General features: G+C 35.3%; 1 protein-coding gene across 5 annotated transcripts in view; it reads right to left on the bottom strand.

Moving 5' to 3' along the window:
* LOC107083878 (lymphocyte-specific protein 1-like) overlaps nucleotides 1-12956 on the bottom strand; it is a 26622-nt gene extending 13666 nt beyond the window's left edge. For 4 of the 5 annotated variants that reach the window (XM_015373398.1, XM_015373402.1, XM_015373397.1 and 1 more), the window contains exons 1-7: nucleotides 12750-12956; nucleotides 6830-6970; nucleotides 2761-3004; nucleotides 2288-2424; nucleotides 1724-1961; nucleotides 307-420; nucleotides 148-171 (exon numbers count right to left, since the gene is read on the bottom strand). In XM_015373398.1, coding sequence (XP_015228884.1) covers nucleotides 148-171; nucleotides 307-420; nucleotides 1724-1961; nucleotides 2288-2424; nucleotides 2761-3004; nucleotides 6830-6970; nucleotides 12750-12808 — 957 coding nt within the window. In that variant the 5' untranslated portion in view covers nucleotides 12809-12956. The remainder of the gene's footprint in view (nucleotides 1-147; nucleotides 172-306; nucleotides 421-1723; nucleotides 1962-2287; nucleotides 2425-2760; nucleotides 3005-6829; nucleotides 6971-12749) is intronic. The other variant, XM_015373400.1, reaches the window with a different exon arrangement.
* Nucleotides 12957-13540: the final 584 nt, after the last annotated feature.

Genomic DNA, 13540 nt, shown 5'->3' with positions numbered 1-13540 from the left:
ATAGATAGATAGATAGATAGATAGATAGATAGATAGATAGATAGATAGATAGATAGATAGATAGATAGATAGATAGATAGATATACTTTAGTCAGAGTAACATTTATTTGCAGATTTGTGTTTTATTTACACTGAATTGGTACTTACTGGGTAGAACTGTACGAGGAGTTTCTGCAGAATAAACAGGGCAACAATGTGTAAAAATAAAGAAAAGACGTTTAAGCTCTTTTTAACAAATCAATTTGTCTCAGATCAGTTTCTGTTCAGGTGATGTTGCAATAATCAACCTTTGGTTTAACTGGTTACCTTGAACGTGGGACTCATGGGGCCATAGCAGTTTAATGGCTCCTCGCCATCACTGAACCCTGCCAGCCCACTGCTCATCTCCTCACTCCATCTTCTTTGGCTCTCCTCACATCTCTGAAACAAAGAGTTGATTCTTAACTGTTGGTATTTCGTTGTTTTTTTTGTGAGAAGGCCTCATCCATGATTATTCTAAACCAAATTCAAACCTCATGAAAGCCAGAGTATGGCATAAAACAAGCAGCTTTGCAGATGTGTTCATTTGGCTTATGTGCACTGTTGGGTTTAGGGGCACAAGACTAATGAATAACAGGAAGCAAGCTGGTGGTTAAGAAAAAATACTGGAATTTGCTCCAGGATCTTACATCATTGTTGAGTTTGTCAGGTAACATTTCATTATCCATGGCTTTCCGTGAGCCAAAGCGGCATTCTTTCGATTTTATTACTTTCAACTTTGAAGCCAGACTTGGGCATGTTACAACAGGTCCACATGTGTTTGAGTCATTTATGAAACACAGGAGAGAAAAGAGGGTAGCTCATTAAATGTTTCACTTGACTTCTAAAGTATATATTTCTACACAAGAGAAGTTCTAACAGAAACCTATTATCTTACATATTTAAAACAAATTTTAACTATATACATTGTAGGAATGGGGATCTCTTGATAGTTGTAATTTAAAATTATTCACAAATCATCTTTTCTTAGCGATTTAAAAATATCTTTTTGTAAAAGTAAACCTGCAGATACCATCTAATTGCAATTTCTTATCTTCTCTCTTTTCATTGATCTCATATTCAGTTTTAGGTTAAAATAAGTTTTAGGGTTAAACCAAACCAAAAAAACAGCTTTTAGTAGACAGAAAGAGTTTAAGTACATCACTGCAGAGCAGGTGACAGTTATGAGAAATACATGATTGTTTTGTGATTACACTTAGGGAAGGGAAACTTTTAGCTGCCTCCTTCACTGCTGCTTTGTGACTCCGTGGCTTCATGAGAGACAAGATCAGTACTGTAAGTTGGTTCATAACAGTTTTGTTAAGGTTAAAGCTGTAATGGGAATTCTGTTTTAGCATAAACTGAATCCTTTTTTTTATAGTTAACTATTTTAGAGGCTACTCTAAAGTACCTGTAAAGGTCATATTTAAGAAACTAAAAACATGTGAAAAATGTACGGAATGGGTAAAAAACCCAACAAATTCCACATAATAAAGAAAACCTAACCTTTTTGGTGTTGGTTGTTGAACAACAACCAACATTGACATTGAATATCTATACATTGAGTATCTATACATTCCTGCCTTAAGATATTTGAGTAACATAAATCTAGGAAAATGCATATGCAATGAATGATATGCCAATGGTCTTTGCATCTGGAGAAACTAATATAATCAGGATTAGTTCAGAGGTAGATGTTGCAAACCTTGTTTTTCAGTGCATAATACTCCTCCTGCTCCTTCTCTGCTGCCCAGTGTGCCTGTTCTTTTCTGATTTCTTCCTTTTCTTCAACTGTGCAGATCAGCTCTTTTTGCTCCTGCACTTTTTCGTTTGAGCTCTGTCGCTCCATCTGCAGTGTCAGCTTTACATTCTCTTCATTATCCTCATCCTTCCTCATCTGCTCCTCTTCCAGCCTGCTGGGTCCACCACATTGGTCCAAGTTCCTGAGATAGAAATTAAATTAAAAATAACAAAAAAAAATATTATATACACTTTTACTAAGTAGTTTGAAAAGGATTTGAGTTCCTTATGTTATTTCACCAAACTTAGATGGAGCTGTCGTACTTTAGTCAGTTGATTAAATGTTTAAACTCAACATTAATTTTCATGTCTCTAAGTCTACCTACCACATTTTAAATACACAGTCTGCAGCAGTTATTGAGGTTATTATCTGCTTTCATGTACAGAGTATGTTAACAATTATAATGAGAAGCCCCAGAAGAAAAGTTGCAGACATTTAACAAGAGGTTAGACTGTGATTAGTCCTGACCGTGTCTTCATCGTCCCTGCTGCCAGGTATGACGTCCTGTCTGCAGAGTGTCCTGCAGCAAGGTGTTGCCTTGTATCCTGTGACAGGAAGACAGAGGAGCTGTATGATGTCCTGGCTGGAGTTTTAGAGCTGAATATCTGGAATACACCAAAGAGGCAATGAAGATAATTTTGTAATTTGGTAATTCAGAAACTAAAATTCAATAATGCACAAAAGCAAGTTTTGAAAGGACTGCTGAGTTTTGACAGACTCAGTGATTTGTTGGCTTCTCTTGGAAACTAATGGTGAACATATAAAGCTGAATTTCTTTGTGATCAAACTCAGCTTTAATTAGTTCTGCACTAACTAATCTTATCTCAGCTGCATTTATTCTTAGAGGTGCTTTTTAAAATTTATATCTCCAAAAAGGCTGCATTTGCATTCATCCAACTGTAAGGGGATCATTATAAGGCCAACATGAAGAAAAGGTAAACCGTTTCTGAACGTTGTGTTGAAGCTTCCTCAGTTTCCCTTCCTCCATGCTCCCCTTTGCCCTCCTCTTCATCATGTTCATGCTTATAGTCCCCAGGAACTGATGCTGCAGTGGGTTTCACTTCCTTCGTCCTGAAGTTATCTAGCGCATCCTGCTCATTACGGTTTTCCAACCTCTGGCTCCAGTCGCTGAAACCTTCGTCCTCCTCCAGGACGAAATAGGAGGGTTTCAGCTCCTCATCAGACCTAAAAATAGAGCAAAAGTGTTGGGCGGTTAGGTTCTGTTTTCCCTTCAGGTAAAAGCAACTAACTGCAGAAAACCCAATGAGCCCATTACCTGCAGGATTCCCTGGGGATTTATAGTGTAAATAGGCATGTCAACTTAGAAAATAAGAATTACCGCTGCACACTAAGTTTATCAATATGTTATGGTTCTTTCTCTTGAACAGTACCACCAGAAAGTAAGTTTGCATTTGTCTCACAATTTTTAGATAAAACTCATTTTAATATCAGATTAACCTAAAATCTAAAAAAAAAATGAATAAAAGTATTTGATCTTAATTAATCTGGTACAGTTTAAAAATGTAATTTCTTAGTGATGTTAGCTCCATCCTTGGAAACAAAACTGCCATTAAGCATTTCTGATAACTGGTTATAAAGGATTTTACCCCGATTCTCTTTGCAAAATTGTTAATTATCACCTGCAAGGTAAGGGTATTTTCAGGCATGGGCCGTGACTTTAGTGAATAATTAATTAATTATAATTAATTTATTTAATCAATTAAGAACATAGATTGATGTTGCATGATTTACTAATGACTATCTTGTTTTTTCCATCAGCTTAATGTGATTAATGATTGCTACCACAAGGTGGTGATGATGCACCTAATGCTCATCAATTCCATCTACTTACCTGCTTGTTCTTAGAGGTAGAAGCTGGGGCCTCTCTGCAGCTCTCATTAGGAGAGAGTATAGCCTTGACAGAAATTCTGTCTATCAAAGGGCAACAAGAACCATACAACCATGGAAAACACATAATACCTAAGGGCAATTCAGAGAGTCCAGTTAACCCTACAGCCATGTTTTTGGTATGTAGTATGAAGCCAGATTATTGAAAGATAATCACATGCACAGCAGCGTGCACCCAAAAAGGAGCTAAGATGCTACTAAAAACTAAACAATGATGTTTTCTAACAAAACTGAAATCATCCTTAAGGAACCAAACTGCCTTATCACCTGTAGGATTAATGACTACAAACCTTAGGGATTTGGTTCAGTTACATCAGCCATTGGATTACAATTACTCAAGACTCTGATAAAATAAACACGCACTGAAAAGCTACTGTTTCAACTAAATAAAAACACAAAGATGTAGGCTAAAGCTACCTAGACAATAGGCTTAAATTTGTGCTTTAAACTCTACCCAGAGAGCTGATTGGAGGAGGAAGTGTGTTTTTATCAGTAACATTTTTTATTCTCATTTGCTCCATTTTTATTATTTCCATTTGTATTGAATAGCGTTTATTAAAGACATTTGAAATAAAATCGTAACAGCTTTTTCTTGAATTCCATATCCACTATTCTCTTTCCTGTTTCTGAAGAATTTCATGTTAAAGCTGAACAAATAATGAGAGTAATTTCAACTGTCTAAATGTTTACTTGCTCCTGCCATTGCTTAATGTCTTAATCACAGATCCAAGGCTTTCTAATGTTGCACAAAGGTTGTGAAGGAGCTGAAAGAGGAAATGCAGATGGTAGACAGGGCCTGTGTGATCAACAGAGACAGTAACCACGGAAACATGAAAAAGAGAAGCAAACAGTTGGCAGTTTAAGGTTTCGATATCAGACGGCAATTTGGAAATGTAGCTTACCTCCTTTCAGAACAGTTAATCCCTTAGATTCACATATATTGACAGATATTCTTTTTTTTTTGAAAATTTAACGACAGTTTCTATTTCTATGTTGCATGGTGGCCCAGTGTGAACACCCTTCATTTTGTTGTGCCTCTACTGATAATGATAATGAAAATTGGTATTTGGTTTAATTCAACTTGGCTGAATCTTTTTAATTCTCTTTGTCTGTAACTGACCCATACATTAGTAAATAAATGTAGAAAAATTAGATTTTTTTACTAACATCTTAAAGCATATTAGTAACAGTAGTGATTATATTAGGGAAGAATAGTTATTATAATTAAGATGAAAAAAAAAACTCACATGGCAATGTGTAAAAAAGTGACTTTTAATTTATCACATCTGAGTTCATTTTCACAATCAGCAAACCCCAAATAAGACCTGCCTTACAAAGGGAAGTACACTAAAAGATCCTCAAAAAACTAAACATAATTGTAGTGATACAAAGAAATTCAGGAACAAGTAAAAAATGTAAGTAATTTAGATCTATCAATATGGAAAGGGTTACTATGCCATTTCTAAAGCTTTGGGACTCCATCAAACCACTGAAGGGTCATTATTAATTAATAACAACAACGGTGAACGTGGTGAAGCTTCCCAGAAGTGGTCAGGTTACTAAATTTACATCAAGAGAGCAGTGCAAATTCATCTGAGTAGCGATGGTTCATGAATATAGGGGTGGTTAGGTAGGGGCTAAGGTGCACTGAATGGTGGCAGAAAACTGATAGGCACCAAAAACCTCTTACAGTCAGTATATACATTTTCTAAATAAATAACTGAAGACAGACCAGAATTTAATTTGGTCCCTGCTGATAAATTTATTTGCACATTGGTGCCATTTAGGTTAATTTATGGTTGTACATAATATATACTTTAAATGGTTTCAGTAATGTTTTTCATCTTTAAAGAAGACTTCTACAGTAGGAGACAAACTCTACCCTATAAAACCTAAAAACTACTTCATAAAAGGGCAAACATTCTGTGTTAGTCCTCTTTAATTGTTGTCATTTTGAATTATTTTTTGCTACATTTTTTTATTCAGTTATTGGTTAATATACCAGCGTTAAAATGTCAAAAAAGGAAATTCTTTATGATGGTATCACTGCTGCCACCATCAGGCTTATACGAGACCTGCTTGTTCCAGGATTATCTTATTACATCCCAGGGGGAACAACAACCTGGAAGGTTTAGCCTGGTACTTGTAGCCACAGGGGTGGCCAATGATTGGCTAGGATGGCTATGCCCCCCCTGGACACCCCTCTAGAACCACCCCTGCATCTAAGAGGTCATAAAATACCCACAGTTCTCAGTTATGATCTGTGTTCTTGACTTTGCCATAAGAAAGAGAAAGGGCAGAAATGGGAGCATGCATCAGTTCAAAGACTAAAACCATTGTTGAGCATTAAGCCTAATCTCAGAACCCATACCATAGATGAAAAAAAGAATAATAATAATTATGAAGGAAGCTTTATAAGGCCTTACGATCATGTGTTTAGGTACCGAGTCCATTTGAGCCAGCTAGCTTTTGTCAAATATCAATGTGCTCTAATCACACCAGAATAATTCAAGCCTGCCACCTGCTGGGAGATGTCACATATACAACTGTAAGTATGAATTTAACATTTTCTTAAGATCGAGACAGCTAGATGCAGATTGATGCATGGTCACTATGAAAAATCCTGCAGCAGATGAGTAAAATTGTACAAAGGCAGAAGATGGCAAAGGAATTAAACAACCCGATCATAAAACAAACAAACAAAGTAAAGGACCCCCAAATGTCTAATAACCATAAAGGTGTCAGGAAAAAAAGCTCGTAGAGTAAAAGGCGATGAATCTCAACAAATATCCTTATTTCTATCTAGTGAGGAAATTAAAAAGGTAAAAAAGCTCCCCTGACCCCTTAAAAAAAGAGAAATGAACAAGCGTTCAATTCGGTTATTTGAATAATAATAATAATAAGAAGAAAGTAATGTTTTCTATCTTAAAATATGGCTTTTGGTAGCATATCTTAAGACACAGAGGCTTAGATTTGTAACGTTTTTTTTTGTAAAATGTTTCTGAAATGATAGAAATGTCTTTGAATTTTCTGTCACAATCTTTTGCTTATGAATCTATGATAGTTGGAGGACTCAAACAAGTACAGTTCTGTTATACTCACTCTGTGTTGTGAGTAATATTTTCATGTTGCTGGGGCTCTGGGAAACAGAGGATCCCTTCTTCTCTCTGCTTCTCCCTGGCTTTCCTTCTTCGCTCTCGTTCAATCTCCTCTGCATCCTCCTGGCTTCGCTGCGCTGTCACCCTACAGCCAGCAAGGACAAAAGCAACCACCAACAGACATGTACTGATCAGTTTTATGGTAAAAACTGTACTTTTATAAATTAAAGACTTCTCTCTAACAAAAACTATTGCACATGCCAAGTCTGACAACATCTCATGTTTGAGGAAAACAGGTCATCATAGGGGCAAATTGGACCCATGCAACTAGTGGTGCTGTTATCAACTTTTTAAGACGTATTTCTACAGTTTGTCCATAATATGTCTACAGTCTGCCCACGGATATTCATGCACCCATGTCCCCCGCTTTGAGCATTAAAACAAACACTTTTATTAGGTCAAAAGCAATGATGAATCGTCCAGTTGGTGAGAACTACTTTGATCACTTGCAAAAGGAGATAAGCTAATTTAAAAGTAGAACAAAGAAAGCATCAGAAATTCAGTAAGGATAATGAGTGAGGATATGGCGACTCTGGATAAGCTAGAAAGTTACATAGAGCTCCACAGCAGGAAGCTGTATACCAGACTGATTAAGAGTAGTCAGAACTAAAATCAACATAAATTTAGGATTTGTTTAGGTGATGTAATTTGATTAGAGGCAGATTTATATTGACCCAAAGCTGCAATGAAATAAATATAAATAATGAAAGCCAAAACTAACTTGCTTACCTTTGGATAGAGCTAAAGATTATGCAAAAAAAGTCTGATTCTCAAGTACTCACACTCAGAAACTATTTATAAATTCAGATATAAAATAAAACGATATCCTAAAAAATATCTGTTTTCTATTCTGTTGGGTAACAAATGCATTAGTGGAAAAGTTTTTGTTTGAAAATCTTTTCCATTAGTTAAAAGGTGAGAAGACGAAATTTTGTTTTAAGAGAAAAATCATCACATTTCTTTTTGTGTTGGTTTCCACTGGGAGAAATTAAACAACAATAACAGCCTTCATTGTTCAAGCACATCTGGATAAACTTGATTCAGCTGCTGAGCAGTTTCACTTAATCTGAACCTTGTGAGAAAGCAATGCAGGAACTGGACAAGGAGTGGTACCTTAGGTAATGGTGTAGAAGCAGGATGGTGTTGGACTCTATTACACTTTGGTGTGGAAAACAATTATTATGAAAAGCATCTTAAATGACTTGAAACATAATTAAGAAAATCTCTGTAGCTTAGCACCACGTGAGACCTGCTAGCTTACATGGTCACTGATGAGGAGATTTCATGGGACAAAATGGGTAAGAAAAATTAACTTGTGGTTTGGCTGTTATGTTATATTATTATGGCACTAATATCGTTCTAAATGAATCTGATGTAAGAGGGCTGCATTGCCCATTTTGTGGGAGTTAGTGGGTCAACTGGGGATAAAGTTGGGTCTGTTTCTCTTCACAGCTGACAGAAATAATCTCCAAGGGATGGAAGCATGAAGCACATATTGATTGGTTTCACATTTTAACCCAGTCACTACGATTTATAGTCACTTATAAGGCATAAACCATGTCTGCAAAGCATGACAAAGATTCTTAGGGATCAAATTCATGTTTTTCAAAGTCCTTTAGAAAATGTTCTGAGTATTTGCAAAGAAAGTCATTTTAGTAGTAATATTTATCTATTTTCTTGCAGGATACAGAGTGAAGATAATGTAAAGAATTAAAATATCTGTGTCCAAAATTGAAATGTTCAAGTTTTTAGAATATCATTTAGGCTTGGTTGGAAAAGTATCATGTCTCTCACACATGGCAACAGTAGGCAGGCAGGTTAAAGGTTAAAATTCTGGGTTTTCTTAACAATCTCTCTTTAGGATGCATTCTTTCCTATGACTACATCAAAAGATGAATGACTAAACATACAACCTAACGCACTCCATGCCCAACCACTCCAAGAATGGATTTTTATAATGAATTCTCCTTACTGGTTTATTTCAGTCTAGAGAAGTCTGGAACAAGTTGTAGACACATGAAAAGGGTAGCAATCTTTGGGGATAATGCCTCATTTTCCTGAATAACAGCAGTTCTGTTTTTCTATTGATTGGAACCACCTCTGTGATTTCCTTTCTTTGCTGCTGTATCTACTTCAATTTTGTAACTCTTAAATGACTAGTTGTTGTGTCTAGAAATACAGCCTTTAGTTTATTTAAATATACTCTTTAATAATGTGGCTAATCAGATCCAATAGAAACCATTGGTTTTATCACCAGATATTCAATTAGTTTTCATAATGACAGAAACAGACCATATGTCATCAAATGTCTTATTCAAAATTTGTATGGAAATTGCTTTGTTTCCATTGTGTGATAATTTTATACTAGTTTCATCTTTTTTAATTTAAAGGCAAAGCTATGGTATGAGAAATCCCGCAGTACTTGTCTGACCTGCTACCTTCAGACTACCAGCTGTGTTTACTGCCTCTGTCAGATCTAACTTACCATTTGGCTCTTCTCTCCCTTAACTTATTCACTTCTGTCTCAATACTTGTTCTTAGGTTACTAGCTGTGTCTCCAAATCTCAATAAACCTTCCCCAGGAAAACATTTTTAATAGCACCTGAATCTATGCTTTAGTTTTTACACATTATCAAATTACATACTGAGCAAATAATGATTAAAAACTTCTGAACAACATAGTCTTTGGTCAGGTGTCATTTAATAGATCTCTGGATATGGATATGGTCAATGGAAAATATGCTGAGACACTGTTTAAAGTTCTATCTTTGTAGTAATTTTTTAAAAAATACGATGAATTCTTGTTAGTTTGGTGTTTTAGTTATTCATTACCTTTTTACAGCAATGGAAATTCAAAGTTGTTTTTACATAATAGTTCCTTAATAATTAGCATAGCATCCAAATTCATAACATTTGAACATAAAACAATATTCAATGATGTAGTGGCGGTTACAGCAAACACAGATGTTGTCAAATTTATTCATTTTTTTGAAAGAAGCTGATGGAACATAAAGAATAGCAGAAGCCTATTTAACAGTTAAGGAGAAATGAAGACTACGTCATATTAAACTTTAAAATAATCTCAAATAGGACTTCTTGTGGCAAAGATTTGTTGTTGATAACACTTTATCTGTAGACAAGCTACATACTTAATGTGACACCAACCTACGTGTTTGCACCTTGTAAATTACCTGCACACTGTATGGGCTAATGTATAATAAAACATCTGTTCTATAAAACTGGCAGTTTGTGCTCAGTTTATTGTCTCTTTTATTTAACGTTGTCATTTATAAAAAATGCAGGGCTGCAGGGCACATGTAGCAACAATCACAGTGCATGGCAGTCTGGCCTGCCAGTTGTCCCTAAGGTATTCTGGGACATTTAACATGATGATGTGGAGCTGTTATGTGCAGAAAGCAAATTATAGAGGAGATCTGTTCGACAAACATCACATTTTCCACCACCTCAACAATGAGGCAATGAAGTCTTTGGGAACGGCCTTCTCTTTGTGTGTGTGTTAGCAGAAGGGGGTTCTGGACCCAGCCAGATGATGTCATGGCTGTTAAGGAGGACGCAATTACAAAGGAAACCATTGAATGGAGAGTTGTGTGTCATTTTCATTATAGTTATCTAGTAATTGTCCTCAACAGCTAGATAAGTAACAATGATGAGGGTTGACTGGAAGTAACAATACACAGAGAACAGTTTAAGTAAAACTAGATTAATACTTTAGTCAAAAGTTACGGACTGTTACTTTAAATTCTCTTTGAATAAAATTGATAGAATAATGCTTTGTCAATGTGCACCGAATGACAGTTTTTGACAGTTGAATGTCTTTTTTTAATGGTAAAACATTTTACAGTTAAAAAGGCAAGTAAAAGTTTAATTCAAGCTGCTTTGATTACATTTGACCAATTCTCTCCAACAAATCTAAATGGTTTCCTTAATAGAATTTAAGATCTTTAATGCATCTAGTCAACAGCTTGTTGGTCTGTTTTGGAACAGGAAGTGACCATATTTGGATTAGAGTAAACACCCTGATAATAACACCTAAAACATTTCTATACAAAGATTTTGTTTTAATTTTCTATTCAATTTCTGTATAAATTCAGTAGAATTCCTTTAAAAACTGGTCTTCCACTGTTAAAAGGTTAAATCACTGAGAATATAATCAAAAACTAAGATTCAAAATGTTTATTTGAGTAATCCTAAACGATCATTTCTGATTTTCTTTTTTATTCTTTTATTATTCTACTCTCACAGCCAAAATAAAAACCAAATTACTAGTTCTCAAACACTTTCACAGCAGAATATAGCAAAATGCTACAACTTTTTTGTTACGAAAGTTAATAATCATGGAAAATCCCCCTGACCTGCAGCTGGCAATATTTCAGCATAAAGTCATAGAAATGAGGATAAGTCATAACGAGTCTCTGATAAAAAAAGCTTGATGTTTACAGTATTCTGTCCAGAATACTGATAGAGAGTTTGGAGTAAGAAAATATGCTGTGTGAAAAGTTTCAACAAGGATAGAGGTGTTAAAGTATTAAAAGTTAGAAAAAAAAGTGTATCTAAGAGTTTTGGGGTGATTCACTGCAGCTGGACCTAGAGCTTCAAAAGCGAATTTACACAGATGTTTTCAGAAAATGTCAAAACATCAGAACTGTGTTGAGATGTTGGGGAAAATGGATTGGAATGATCTGCTTGGATTCTGTGAGTATGTTTTGTCATAATCAAAATGAACGCAGTCATCTACATTGGAACTATAAAGTTGCACCCAGTCCACACTGCCAAAGGTGTCCAGTTATGGTTGGCTGAGAACCATGTGTGGAAATTCTCTCCATCATGTACGCTGTAAAAAACGATCTAGAAATAAGTAAAAAAAATCTTAAATTAAGTGTATTTACCCTTGATTTGAGTGGGTAAATGAGATAGTTTGTCAATGGAATGAGTATTTCTACTCTTAAAATAAGATAAATAGATGATATGCACTTGAAATACAACAATGTGATTGTTTTTTTCTTATTTTAAGTGCAAATTGTCTTGTTCCACTGGCAAAAAGTCTCTTCTACCTCCTCAATCCATGAACAAATGCACTTATTTTAAGAAAAAGAGAAATGAGCATTGTTTAGCTATTTATTTCTGATAATCAGTTATTGTAACTTGGAAATTTTAGTTTAAATCATAACCAAAGTTCATGATTAATTCTCAGCAGATGTGTTTGTGTGCAATCTGTATTGTGTATATCTGGGGAGGGGTGTGTATGGGGGTGTGTCTGTGTGAAAATGAAGTGGGATATGAGTGTCTCACTACAGAGTGCAGCTTTAGGAACAAACTTTTCTATAAGCCTTTTTGTTTTCTAATTTTTCTTTGTCCATCTACTAATAATTTCGGTATATCTGACCTACCATAGATAGAACAATCTATAGAAATATAACAAGGAAAATAGTACAATTTTCCTTTTTTGTATTTCTTTGAAAATGTTTCTCATTAGATTTAATTTGATACATTCTACTCATACCGGCACCCCAATAAATAAAGATTTATTTAGTTGTTCTGGGACCTTAAAAAATACATTTGTTTTTAAAGTCTAAAACCAAACTCTCAGGGTTTGGTTTCATATGTATATTATAAGTTGTTTAGTTTTATACACAGAGGGCTACTGTACAAAAATAATTCGGAAAAACCATGCTCTTATGACCATGTCCTTTTTTTCTCTCTTAGCTGGTTAAACAAGCAAACTTTTTTTTCTGATTGTTGATGTTTTCCTGGAGAACATTTTAAAAATCCCAAATGTCTATTTTGTTAAGTTATTGCCTAATCCTGTAGGTGATGACCCATAGTTATCAGGCATGGTGTCTCACCTGATGAGGTTTTGCAGTAGCTGCTTACTCGAGTTTCTCCTCTTGATTGACTCTGACATGTTGGCAGGGGTTGCAACTGGTCCGTGGCTCCAATTCTGATCTTGGTCCTGGTACCTCACTCTAGTGCTTCCTTGCTCCTGTTCTCCTTTCCCCAGTTTTCTGCTCTATTGCTCATGTTGGGTTCTCCCTCTCCACTTAGTCACAGCTCTCCCCTCCCTACATGTGGTTTTCATTGAAACACTTTGACCCTCCACCCCCCATCTTAACAGAAGTCACGTGACTCTCCCAAGGGGATAGTAAGATGATATCATAACATTGGATATGTGCACACTGTTGTGCATGTGTATATTGTAATTCCAGAGGGAAGAATAATTATGGAGGAAAACGTGGCTCTTCTGCTGAAGCTGCTTTCTTTCTACATTTTGACATCTTGTGACTTTTTGAAGATTCGGTTTGAAAGCAAAAATAAAAAAAGACCTTTTTCTGAATTTAAAATGGGGAACTCCAAAAGTTTTCCAATCAAATAACTTCAAGGTTTGTGCTCAAAAAAGAAAATATTTTTTCAGCAAGTTTCGAAGTTCAAGTTGACCCTTGGTGTTTTTGCTGCAGAAGCAATGAATGCCAAAAACACCATGCTGGATCACCTGTTAATGAGGCAACTACAAATATTTATGTTTATATTTATGTTTTTAATCTTAATGAAGGAAATGTTTTGTTAAGATTATTTTGATCAATTACATGTGAGTCTGTTTAACCCTAATAATACCTGCCTGTTATGTGTCTAAACTAAT

This window comes from Cyprinodon variegatus, unplaced genomic scaffold, assembly GCF_000732505.1.
Source record: "Cyprinodon variegatus isolate N-32 unplaced genomic scaffold, C_variegatus-1.0 Scaffold86, whole genome shotgun sequence".
Lineage (NCBI taxonomy): Eukaryota > Metazoa > Chordata > Actinopteri > Cyprinodontiformes > Cyprinodontidae > Cyprinodon > Cyprinodon variegatus.
The sequence above is the reverse complement of the archived record's forward strand: the minus strand, read 5'-3'. Positions and strand labels throughout refer to the sequence as shown.